At 35.5% G+C, this 13,880-nt stretch overlaps 1 protein-coding gene across 1 annotated transcript in view; it reads left to right on the top strand.

The window, feature by feature from the left end:
• LOC139902655 (uncharacterized) overlaps nt 1-8,950 on the top strand; it is a 77,270-nt gene extending 68,320 nt beyond the window's left edge. Inside the window, exons 3-6 of the mRNA XM_071885261.1 lie at nt 7,024-7,120; nt 7,781-7,979; nt 8,100-8,219; nt 8,284-8,950. Coding sequence (XP_071741362.1) covers nt 7,024-7,120; nt 7,781-7,979; nt 8,100-8,219; nt 8,284-8,950 — 1,083 coding nt within the window. The remainder of the gene's footprint in view (nt 1-7,023; nt 7,121-7,780; nt 7,980-8,099; nt 8,220-8,283) is intronic.
• The last annotated feature ends 4,930 nt before the right edge of the window (nt 8,951-13,880 follow it).

Below are 13,880 nucleotides of genomic sequence, written 5' to 3'. Positions count from 1 at the left end.
TTCCATAGTTTGCAGACTATGCAAACTACTTAGTATGTGGATTCCTTGAAAAAGGATTGTCGTACCAAAAACGAAAGAAATTCTTTAGTGATATAAAACACTATTTCTGGGAAGATCTACATTTGTTTAAAAGTTGTCCCGATGGAATAATACGCCGATGTGTATTCGGAGATGAAGCTAGTAAAATATTAAACCATTGTCACACAGGACCAACAGGAGGGCATTATGGGCCTCAACTAACAGCAAGAAAAGTTTATGATGCTGGATTCTATTGGCCTACAATTTTCAAAGACGCACACATTCTTTGAAAATCCTGTGATGCTTGTCAAAGGGCCGGAAAAATAAGTCAACGTGATGAAATGCCACAAAATGTCATTCAAGTATGTGAAGTATTTGACATTTGGGGTATTGACTTTATGGGTCCATTTCCAAAATCTCATAATAATCTATACATTCTCGTAGCCGTTGATTATGTATCTAAATGGGAGAAAGCACAAGCTCTCCCAACTAACGATGCACGAGTTGTAGTCAACTTTTTAAAACGTCTTTTTGCAAGGTTCGGAACACCGAAAGCTTTAATAAGTGATCGGGGTACTCATTTTTGTAACAATTAACTTGAAAAAGTTCTCAAAAGATATGGAGTAACTCATAAAATCTCCACTGCTTATCATCCACAAACAAGTGGACAAGTTGAAAATACCAACCGAGCTTTAAAACGTATTCTAGAGAAAACTGTAGGATCAAATCCGAAGGAATGGTCCATTAAATTGGAGGATGCACTCTGGGCTTTTAGAACAGCCTACAAAACTCCAATTGGAACCACACCTTTTAAACTCGTTTACGGAAAAGCATGTCATCTTCTAGTAGAAATTGAAACCAAAGCATTTTGGGCTTTGAAGACATGTAATCTTGATTTACATGAAGCCGGACGTCTACGATTAAGTCAACTAAACGAATTAGAAGAATTAAGACATGAAGCATACGAAAATTCGTTAATCTATAAAGAAAGAACAAAGAATGGCATGATAAAAGAATCAGAAGTTCAAAAGAATTTAAAGAAGGAGACAGAGTTCTTCTTTTCAATTCACGATTCAAGCTATTTCCTGGAAAATTGAAATCAAGATGGTCTGGACCATTCATAGTCAAAAGAGTTTTCCCGTACGGAACAATAGAATTAATAAATTCAAATGGGATTGAATTTAAAGTTAATGGTCACAGAGTTAAACATTACGTACATGATCCGATGGAAGTTGACAACGAAGTTAATCACAATTTCAACACCACAGCTAACTAAGTGTGGGGAGGTTCGAATCTTTAAAGGATAATATGTATTTCTGTTAGAGTTAGATTTTCTGTTTTCGTGTAGTTCTCGAGAATGGAATCTGAATGGTCTTTCCCTAGCAGACCCTAAAGAACTAGTCTTCTCCCCCCATTCTAAATTTTTATTTTTTTAGGTTTTACGAGATGAAGACTTCCTGTGAACTAAACCATGGTCTAATGCTACACGCTTTGATCACTAAATGTAATAATGACACCCTTCCAAGTGAATTGGTATCATTAATCAGAGGTAAATTGGACGGAGTAAGAAAAGAATCCAGAAACGAAAATAATAAGTTACATTTTGGTAAAGGAAAATCAAAATCCGCAGCGAAAAGAAGAGCACGACACCTTGAAAGATGTCACAAATGCGGAAAATGGTCACACGAAGGAAAATGCTCAACAAATCAGACATATTCCAATACCGAGTTCATTACTTTATGCAGAGATGGACCGTTCATATGTTTCGAAGAAAAAACGTTGAATGCTCGAGGTTACGCCTATGTAGCTATGGAAAACCAATTAGTCCGACTATCTTATGAGTGGGCTAAAGCAGGTCACTAAGAATTCTATTTCACAGGTAAGTATGTACAGTTTTTATTTTTATTTTTATTGCTTTGAACCTTTTGATAATAAACGCTAAATCGTTCGCTATAAAGTATTAAATTGGTACTCAATAAAATTAGGTTTTGCGACCGAAATTATTGATATCATACAAAAATTTATTACATCACTGCGAAATTTACCGTTTATTCTTAAGGTATAAATATCTTTAATCATTCAACCCAAAATATTTCAAAAATTCATCATGAGTTAAACTAGGTTATGGAACCGAAATTACTTTACCGAAAAGAGGGGCGTATATTTTTGATAATATTTGATTGATTAAAGTGGGATAAAAGACCAAAAAGATTTTTAATTTTATTAATATTTAAATATTAAATTATTATTGTAAACTTTTTAAATCAATATATTTAAGTTTGTAAATATTTAAAAAATTAATATTTTTAATATAAGTTTGTTGTATAAAAACAAAAATATAATATAAATTTGGTGTGAATTTTTAATTTTTAATAATATGAATTTTTAATTTTATGCATTATAAATTTAAGTTTGGTGTGAATTTAAAAACAAAAATTTACTTTATTTCGCTAAGTTAAAAATTAATTTCTAAAAATTCGTCGTGAGTTGAAAACTAGGTCATTGAACCGAAATTGCTCTACCCAAGGGAGGGACGAGAACTTTTATTATCATTATTTTTAATCTTATTGAATTAAAGTATGCCAAAAACAAAAAACAAAAAACAAAAAAAAAAAAAACAAAAAACAAACGCCAATAAGTTTGGAAACTTTGGTAAAATTTAATCATTTTTCTACGCTAATCACCCTCAATAATTTAAATTATTACTGATTTCTTGCAAATGAGGGCATTGCAAGATCTTAGGTGTGGGAAGGGATTAAATTCTTTCGGAATTTTAAAAATTATACACTTGGTTACCATTAGAAATACTAGTAACGCAGTAGTTGTATTAGAATCTAGTGCTCTCTGATAATAAAGAACAGCCCTAGTCTTATATACTGACTACCCAATTCTAGTGAAATTTTTCAAAATTTTCAAATAAATGAACTCAAAATCATGTTTATACATATTTATGAATGAAAAAACTAGGTGTTAACACCGAAATTATTGTTACCTCAGAAAGGACATAAATTAAGATACAAACCAAAATGTTAGAATTCATTTAAAATGCAATAGAGGACAATAAAAAGGCAAAAAAAAGAAAATAAAAAGCCAAGTGTGGGAAAAATTTACCAAATTATTTTGAACATATATCACATATTTTTGTACAAATAACTGAAGATACTTTTGCTTTGGACTAAACTAATCAGTTTTACCCAATTTAATGCAATACATTTAAAAGAAAGATGGATCTACACGATGAATCAATTCCATCATTAAAAGGAAGTAAAGTCTTCCAAAAAAGAAACGCGCTTCTTGATTTAGGTCATGAAGTTGTCGTCCAGACCAGCTGTAGGTTGACGAAAAATCTAGAAAAGTCGTCACTAAAATCAGCAGGAAATCCACGGACATCAGCATCAAACAGGGTCGCCAAGTGGTCAGACTTATCCTAACTATGAGAGGATCTGTCTTGTAAAATGGGGAGGACGCCGTGCAAATTAGCTGGATAAGACTAATGAATCTGACTCCCAGAAAGGATAATCTCCTTAAAGATCAAAAATCAGCTTTTAAGCCTGATATTACTCAATCCCAGAGATTGATCTTAAAGATTGAGAATTACAAACTCATGGAATTCGATGATATCTAAACTCGAGCTTGAACGAGAAAATATTTTGATCAAAATTACAAACCGATTTGTTTTCTGAAAACCCATTTTAAATGCGTTCATTACCATTGAACGTAAAATCCTAGGAATTCACCTAGAATTCATTAGGTCACCTGAACCAAATCGGTTGTCAACCGTAAGAACGGTGGTTGCATAGCATGGTCAAAGACATGACCTTGTTCCAGACCAAAAAATTATAAGGGTGAGCTTTACTATTGCTCCTACCAAGGATAGTAATTGCATCCGACACGTTATAGACCATAATTAAAAGCATGTCAGGGGACATTGCCTTAACAGTTGCTTGTTCAACGCTTTCCTTTACAACCAGACGGTAGTTTATCGAAAGGTAATATACGGAACAAGTAAACTGGACGTATTGCTTTCCTAATACAAGGTTAGCAAGTGGGTAATACAAAACCACAAGTTTTGAGCTAAAATTTTCAAATCTGAAACCCACCAAACCCACAAAAACAATTTGCAAACACCGGTGAAGGGTTATTCCGGAAAACTTATCTAGGGTAAAAGCTAGACCGTATTTTCAAAAGATCAAATGTTTTCATAAAGATCCAATTTCCTTAAGGATCTAAATTTTCATAGTCATGTGGGACTATAAACCACAACGTTACTACCATTGTTCATACCGCCGTAAAGAAATCACTGATGTACAAAGTGTGAAGAATAAAGAAGTCATTCTAGTATTTTTATTTCAAGACTGTATTGCTTGAGGACAAGCAACGCTCAAGTGTGGGAATATTTGATAATGATAAAAACGAACATATATTTCATAGCATTATCCCTCAAGAAAGACAAGCTTTTAGTTGCAATTGTTCTATTTACAAGTGATATTCGTTTAAATAATAAAAGGTGAAGACAAAAGACAGATTCGACGAATTGAAGACGCAAACAGCCAAAAAGCTAAAAAGTACAAAATACAATCAAAGTGGTTCCAATTATTGATGAGAAACGTCTCAAAATTACAAGAGTACAAGAAGCGAAACGCAAAATACAAGATATTAAATTGTACGCAAGGACGTTCGAAAATCCGGAACCGGGACCAAAGTCAACTCTCAACGCTCGACGCAACGGACTAAAAATTACAAGTCAACTATGCACATAAATATAATATAATATTTAAATAATTCTTATAATTATTTATATATTATATTTATTTATAAAAACCGTCGGCATACAAAGAAACAAAGTCTTGTGAGCTGGAAAAAGTGGCCATGCGATCGCATGGCCTGGAAGGCTAAAAGCCATGCGATCGCATGGCAGTAGGTGAGAGGCCACATGCCTATAAATTCGCAGTTTGGTGAACGATATATAAACATCTTTTTCTCTTCTCATTCATACGTAAAGATATATATATATATATATATATATATATATATATATATATATATATATATATATATATATATATATTATATTTTAATTTTAATTTTAAATTCTAATAATAAGGGTATGATAGCGAATGTTGTAAGGGTGTAAGTCGAAATTTTGTCCGTGTAACGCTACGCTATTTTTAATCACTGTAAGTTATGGTTAATGTTATTTTTAAATTAATGTCTCGTAGCTAAGTTATTATTATGCTTATTTAATGCCGAAGTAATCGTGATGTTGGACTAAATATTATAATTGGGTAATTGGGCTTTGTACCATAATTGGGGTTTGGACAAAAGAACGACACTTGTGGAAATTAGACTATGGGCTATTAATGGGCTTTATATTAACTAAATGATACCTCGATAATTTAATATATAGACTTATAATTTGACGTATTTATATATAACCACATACGCTTGACTAGGTACGGTGGGCGGGATATCTATAAATACCAATAATTGTTCATTTTACCGGACACGGAACTGGATTAATAGTTAATAGACTTGTTGAAACAAGGGTGCATTACATTCAAGGGTAATTGGTGTAATTGTTAACAAAGTAGTAAAACCTTGGTTTACACGCAGTCGATAACCTGGTGTATTCATTAAACAAAGTATTAAGACCTTGTTACAATTCGAATCCCCAATTAGTTGGAATATTTGACTTCGGGAATAAGGATAATTTGACGAAGACTTCCGCATTTTATGATTATGACTGATGGACTATTATGGACAAATCCGTATGGACATATTGAATAATTCAGGACAAAGAACAATTAACCCATGGGAATAAACTAAAAATCAACATGTCAAACATCATGATTATGGAAGTTTAAATAAGCATAATTCCTTTACTTTATATTTAATTGCACTTTTAATTATCGCACTTTTATTTATTGTCATTATATTTAATTGCACTTTTAATTATCGTACTTTTTAATTGTCGTACTTTTTATTTATCGCATTTTTATTTATTGCAATTTCATTATCGTTATTTACTTTACGCTTTAAATTAAGTTATATTTATTTTTAATATTTTACATTAGGTTTTAACTGCGACTAAAGTTTTAAAATCGACAAACCGGTTATTAAACGATAAAAAACCCCTTTTTATAATAATAATATTATTTATATATTTTTGTATTTTTATAATTATAAGTTAAAAATATAGCGTTAAGCTTGTTTAAAAGATCCCTGTGGAACGAACCAGACTTACTAAAAACTACACTACTGTACGAATAGGTACACTACCTATAAGTGTTGTAGCAAGGTTTAGGTATATCCATTCTATAAATAAATAAATATCTTGTGTAAAATTGTATCGTATTTAATAGTATTTCGTTGTAAAAATAATACTATTTCCTAGTACACCTCGCACACATCAGTAGTGATGTGAGAAAGAAAGAGTTTGGTAACTTTAGTCGAGGAGGATATATATAATTTAAAATATTAAAAAATATTAATTTAATATGTAAATAACTATCGAGTAGAGCACTGGGAGTGGTGACTGAGGTCACTTGGCATGTCAGGCCTGACTAGCTTAGTCAGAAAAAGTGGGGAGTGGTGACCTCTGTCAGTTAGGCATGTCTGTTTATATTTTTATTATTATTTTTTATGATTTTAAATATAACATAAATGAATATAATTATAAAAATTAACATAAATAGAAATAACTTCCATTATATTTTTGATTGTTGTGAATTGGCAAAATTTGAAAAACCGAGATTAGCCTCACCACCACCACTAGCCGAACCTTGAGCCGATCCGGGTGAATAGGGTGAGAGTGGACTCCATTGTGGATGATAATAATTTGACAAATTTTTTTTTGTGAATGAGATTTGTGTTTGTGAATGAGATTTGTGTTTGTGTTTGTGTATATGTTGTATATATATAGAAAGTAAAAAAGAAAAAAAAAATGGAAAACACCCCAACGGCTAGAATGCAACGGTTGAATTTTTTTTTTTTAATTTTATTCAGGGTGCATTTTGCGTGGCCGAGGTGACTGACAGACCCGCGACGGAACAAGGTGAAGTCAGGAGGGAGTGGGGTGACTGGCGCCAGAAGAGGGGACGGGGTAAGTGACATCCCCCACTCCCATTGCTCGTATAACTTTATAAGAGGAATATAAAAAGGGGTCATGACATAAATTTCCCAACTCTTCGGTTGTGTATACAATTTGATTTTCAAATTATCAATTACAATTACAATTTTAATATATTTAATATTTAATTAATAAATCTTGAAAACTTAAAAGAAAAATAAAAACGGCATCTGGGGATGGAATATATAAAGAGGAAAAGACATATTTTCCAACTCAACGGGTTATGTATTATACACTATTAGACCATTCGTAACAGGGGTAAGTGGCCCCGTTACTTTCTGACTTGGCTCCAAGAAACGCCATTTTTGGCCCGTATCTATCCGTTACTCCACCCCTTCACTTTGGCGTTTATAGCTAAGCAACGTGACAAGCAACAGACGTTGCTGACACGTGGCGGCTTGTGGTTGGGCTATTTATAGCCGTTGGAATTATAAAAAAAAATCAGTATTTATATATATATATATATATATATATATATATATATATATATATATATATATATATATATATATATATATATATATATATTTACATTACATTTCTTTTTAACACACAAACATCCAACAATCCTACTTCTATTCTTTTGAATCAAATAACATACAAACTACAATTTTATTTTTTTCACAATGGAAGACACTTACAAGATGCTCGAGTTTTTTGATGATGATTCCGATGATGAAAAAATTGTTAGTTTTATTAATAGTATAACGGAAGATGAAGTCGATGGAGAAGCAAGCAGTTCGCGATTCCCTCGAAGCCGGGTTTATATTGCTAGGGATCGTGAAGATGCTGCTTTGAGGTTATACAATGATTATTTTTCTGAGACACCAATGTATCCAGAAAAAAATTAAGAGACGTTATCGAATGAGTCGTCAGTTATTTCTCCGAATTGTGAAAGGTATATATCTAATTTTAATAGTACCAATATTCCTGAATATTTTTTGTTTTTTAGGGAACGTCCCGATGCAACAGCTCGTCAAAGTTTGACGATTCTTCAAAAGTGTACAGCGGCCATACGTCAAATGGCGTATGGAACTACACCCGATTTTTTTTTCCCAATACATAAAAATAGGTAAGAAAACGGCTGCTTTATGTTTAGATTATTTCTGCAAATGTGTATTTCATTTGTTTGCTAGAGAATATTTGCGAAAATCCATTGCCGAAGATATCGCAAGACTTTACAATTTTCACGCACAAAAACATGGTTTATCGGGTTTGCTTGGTAGTATTGATTGTATGCATTGGGAGTGGAAGAATTGTCCTGTTGGTTGGCAAGGACAATATACAAGAGGTGATCAAAAAGGGCCTTCTGTAATGCTTGAAGCAGTCGCCTCACAAGATTTGTGGATATGGCATGCATTCTTTGGTATGGAAGGTTCGAACAATGACATTAACGTTCTAAATGCCTCACCAATTTCCAACTCTATAAAAGATGGGACCTCTCCACCTTCACCATTTGATGTCAACGGGCGTCGTAACGAAAGAGGGTATTACCTAGGCGATGGTATATACCCAGATTGGGTCATGTTGGTAAAAGCGCCCCATAATCCAATTGATGAACCACGTAAAAAATTTAAACGTTTTCAAGAAAGTGCAAGGAAAGATATAGAGCGTGCATTTGGAGTATTACAGGGTAAATTTGCAATGTTAAAGACTCCGACGAGATCTAAAAACTTCAACAAAATTAGGAGACATATGTATGCTTGTATTGTATTACATAACATGATTCAAGAAAATAACGGTTTTGCTATTGGAAGGAGAGAAGAAAGAATGATACAAAGGAACCCACCACGAAGGTTGTAACGGGATTTAAGGGATCGAGATGCAAGAGTTAAGGAAATAAAAGACAAGCAAGTTCACCAACAGTTAGAGGCCGATTTAACCGAGCACGTTTGGAACTTATCACCTTACTTTCGGTCCGCTAATAATAATGAGTAATTTGTTATGTATTTTATAGTTTCGTTAAGGAATTTTAAAAATATGTAATTTCAATTAATGTAATTCATGTTTAGTTGTATTAATAGATTGGTATTCCATAAAATACAGCCGTTTATTATAATAATCCCTAAAACGATTACATTATTTCTTAAAAATAGAAAAACAACTTAGTTCCTAAAAACGATTACTTTAATTTCTAACGGCTATTTTCAACAAGCTCATTCATCAATCTTCGAATTCGCGAATATCGTATTGCTGAAACGGTGGAGATTCAGGTACAACTTCATCTTCACTTGCCGAAATGGCGTAGTGTAACAACCCAAACCAATAACCAACCGATAACGTGAAACAAGATTTTTTTTATTTTTTTATAACAGTGGAGTGCGCCACGCGCACCACCATAGGGTGCGCGGCGCGCACATGCCCCAATTCAGTTCTGTCCGAATTTGCAAATTTTCAAATAAAGATCTCCCACTTCCCGACATAATTAGACAAAACGCTTTTCACAACATGTTCTAATATGAAAAACTCATACGATTCAAACATAAAATGAGTTTTACAAAACGGGGCCCACGTCGGCCGTTTTAAGAGTTTCGTACAAATCATGAGTTTCGACCACATTAGTTTAATTTCCAAACGACACTATGAGCGTGGTGTATGGGGTTAAACTACCCAAATCTCGGTCAAACTCCAAAAGCTATCACATCACAAAAGTGTCCCCTAAACAACAAGCGGGATCTATAATCCAACCGAATGCCCTTACCCTTGTCAACGCCGGAGCCTATAAAAAGATAAACAACGAGAGGGTAAGCAAAGCTTAGTGAATGCAATAATTATACATATACATATATAATATACCTACTTGTATGCACTTTCATACACCGTAATATTCGCTAGTAACAACAATTAGCATACAAACTCCGAGTATAAGCTAGTAACCTCCAAATACCGCAACTAGCATAACCATTAGCATATTCACCAAAATAATATATTATGCTATACAACAACACATACAGAAGCTATATGGTTAACCATACACACGTCATGGTGCTACCGGCTCCGTGGTTCACACCATACGTAATGCTATGACGCTACCGGCTCCGTGGTTCACGTCATTACGCATTCGAGTCATACTCTTTTATAGTGCTACTGACTCCGTGGTTCACACTTCGGTGCTACCGGGTCCATGGTTCACACCTAATTTTTATAGTGCTACCGGCTCCGTGGTTCACACTTTGATGCTACCGGCTCCGTGGTTCACATCACAACACGTGCACCATGATGCTACCGGTTCCGTGATTCACATCATACTATGTGCATTCAATGACTTAATTGCATTAAATGCCCCATTTAATAAAACCGTCATTTAAGGTCAAGACCCATCATCAATCACTAAAAGCTAGTGATTAAGGTCTAACAACACCGTCTTACACAACTAGGTCAACAATTACTCATTTAATCACTTTAATGTCAACACACCCATTTCGGGTCTTCCACAAACCCTCCTAACACCCATTTACTAAACATTTAGGTGTGCTAGTAATTGCTAACCAATTTATGTTCATACAACCCAATTAATACTTTAAAACCCTAGGTTAGTTACTATTGAGTCTACATGACTCAATCTTGCCCAAGAACACCCAAAATCGCCAAACATGGGTTTTATGTTCACCATTTACCCAAACCCTAACCCTTACACAAAATCAAAGTAAGGAAATTAAAGGTAGAACGTACCACTACAACCAAAACGTAGCTAGAGAGGAGATGAGCAACTTTATAACTCGAGCTAAGACTCAAAACTAGCTCCTTTTTCCTTTGCTTGAGCTTTCTCACACAAGAATCTCACTATCTCTCTCTAAAATTGAAGTGGATAGGATGAGGTTGTTGGAAATGGAGTGAATGACACCGCAAGATCTGACCTACTGGCCTCAAACTCGTCCACAAGTGAAATTACCAAAAAGCCCATCAAAATATCTAATTAAAATAAGCAGAACCCGGCTACAGTGAGGAGTGCGCCAGGCGCACCCCTATGTGTGCGCTCAGTGCACCCAGCCCAGATCACTTTCTGACCTCTGTTTTAATATACAAAGTCACCCACACTTCATGTACCATAATTACACTATTGTACAATTATTATTAGGATCTTACAACTCTCCCCCACTTGAATCGAAGCGCGTCCTCGCGATCCAAGCCGCATGAAAAGAGGGAAGATACACTAACACAAACTCTTCGGGCTCCCAAGTAAACTCGGAACCAATACTACGACGCCATTGAACTTTATAAGTTCTCACTTCTTTATTTCTCAGCCGTTTGACCTTCTCATCTAGTATGGCAATCGGCTCCTCAATATATTCTAACTTATTATTTAGCTCAATCTCGTCTAACGGCACCCATGATTTATCATTCGCAAGACACTTACGGAGATGAGAAATATGAAATGTATTATGGACTCCCGCAAGCTCTTCGGGTAATTCTAAACGATACGCTACTTCACCAACACGAGCTAAAATTTTAAAAGGACCAATAAACCGAGGAGCTAACTTTCCCCGTTTTCGAAACCGAATAATACCTTTCCATGGCGAAACCTTAAGCATCACCATGTCACCTTCTTGAAATTCGATCGTTCGTCTACGCATGTCGGCATACGACTTTTGTCTATCTTGCGCCTTTTTTAAATGATCCCGAATCATATCAATCTTACTATTCGTTTCTAAGACCATTCGGTACTCCCGATTTCTTTTTGACCAACTTCACCCCAACAAATCGGAGTTCGGCACCTCCGCCTATAAAGCATCTCGTAAGGTGGCATCCCGATACTAGTATGATAACTATTATTGTACGAGAATTCCACCAAAGGTAAGTGCTCATCCCAACTACCACCGAAATCAATAATACACACCCGTAACATATCCTCCAATGTTTGATTCGTACGTTTGATTTGACCGTCCGTTTGAGGATGATACGCCGTGCTCAACTTCAATTGTATACCCATATCTTCGTGAAACTTTTCCCAAAACCGAGATGTGAAACGGGTATCCCGATCCGAAATAATAGATATAGGAACCCCGTGTCTCGCTATCACCTCCTTGATAAACAGCTTAGCCAAAGTCTCCGATGATATCGCTTCCCGAATGGGAAGAAACAAGGCACTCTTCGTCAATCAATCAACTATTACCCAAATTGAGTCAAATTGGGTTCTCGCCGTCTTTGGTAACTTTGTAATGAAATCCATGGTAATGTGCTCCCATTTCCATTTCGAGATTTCTAACGGTTGTAACTTACCACACGACTTTTGGTGTTCGGCTTTCACTTGCAAACTTGTGACGCATTGTTCAACATACTTAACAACATCACGTTTCATGCCCGGCCACTAATACTCTTTCCTCAAATCAAGATACATTTTCGTTGCGCCCGGATGAATGGAATACTTTGACTTATGTGCTTCATCAAGTAGCACTCGTCGATAATCCCCCATCTTAGGCACCCACACTCTTCCTTGAAAAGACAACAAACCACGCGAACCCATAGTAATGAATTCCGATTGCCCCACAATTCGTTCCGCATGCTTGTTGTGAACGTAAGCTTCAATTTGAATCACATCAAGTTTTTCAAGAAAATTGTTAGTAATAATCATACGTAACGATCCTACTCGTATCACTGGATGTTGACTCTTTCGACTTAATGCATCCGCGACCACATTCGCCTTACCCGGATGATAAAGTATTTCACAATCGTAGTCTTTCACCACATCCATCCATCTACGTTGACGATAATTCAAATCTCTTTGATCAAAAAGATGTTTCAAACTCTCGTGATCCGAATAAATCGTACACTTGACACCATACAAGTAATGGCTCCAAATTTTCAACGCATGAACAACCGCCGCCAACTCAAGATCATGAGTCGGATATCTCATTTCGTGTTCCTTTAATTGTCGAGAGGCATAAGCGATGACTTTACCCCTTTGCATTAGAACACAACCGAGCCCATTTAAAGAAGTATCACAATAGACCGTCATGTCTTCCACCCCTTCCGGCAAAACTAGCACCGGAGCTTGACACAACTTCCCTTTTAACAATTGAAAAGCAATTTCTTGCTCGTTCTCCCAATTAAATCTCACATTATTTCTCATTAACTTCGTCAATGGAGAAGCAATCTTGGAAAAGTCTTGGATAAACCGACGATAATAACCGACCAATCCGAGAAAACTTCGGATTTCCGTAGGCGTAGTCGGTCGTCCCCAACTCTTCACCGTTTCGATCTTCCCCGGATCTACTTGAATCCCGTTTTCGTTCACAATATGACCAAGGAATTGAACTTCCCTTAGCCAAAATTCACATTTGGAGAACTTTGCATACAACTTCTCCTTTCGTAGCGTCTTCAATACTTCACGCAATTGATGTTCATGTTCGTTCATACTTTTCGAGTAGACTAGTATGTCGTCAATGAACACTATTACCGACTTGTCCAACATAGGTTGGCACACTCGGTTCATAAGATCCATGAATGCCGCCGGTGCATTCGTAAGACCAAAGGGCATAACTACAAACTCATAATGCCCGTAACGCGTTCGAAAAGCCGTTTTCTCTATGTCTTCCTCACGGACCCGCATTTGGTGATAGCCGGACCGTAGGTCGATCTTAGAGAAATACGTTGCACCTTGAAGTTGATCAAATAAATCGTCAATCCTAGGTAATGGATAACGATTCTTGATCGTCACTTTATTCAACTCACGGTAATCAATGCACATACGCATACTACCATCCTTCTTCTTCACAAATAACACCGGAGCGCC

This window comes from Rutidosis leptorrhynchoides, chromosome 3 (genome assembly GCF_046630445.1).
Source record: "Rutidosis leptorrhynchoides isolate AG116_Rl617_1_P2 chromosome 3, CSIRO_AGI_Rlap_v1, whole genome shotgun sequence".
Lineage (NCBI taxonomy): Eukaryota > Viridiplantae > Streptophyta > Magnoliopsida > Asterales > Asteraceae > Rutidosis > Rutidosis leptorrhynchoides.
Note: the sequence above shows the minus strand (reverse complement) of the source record. Positions and strands in the feature narration are given on the sequence as shown.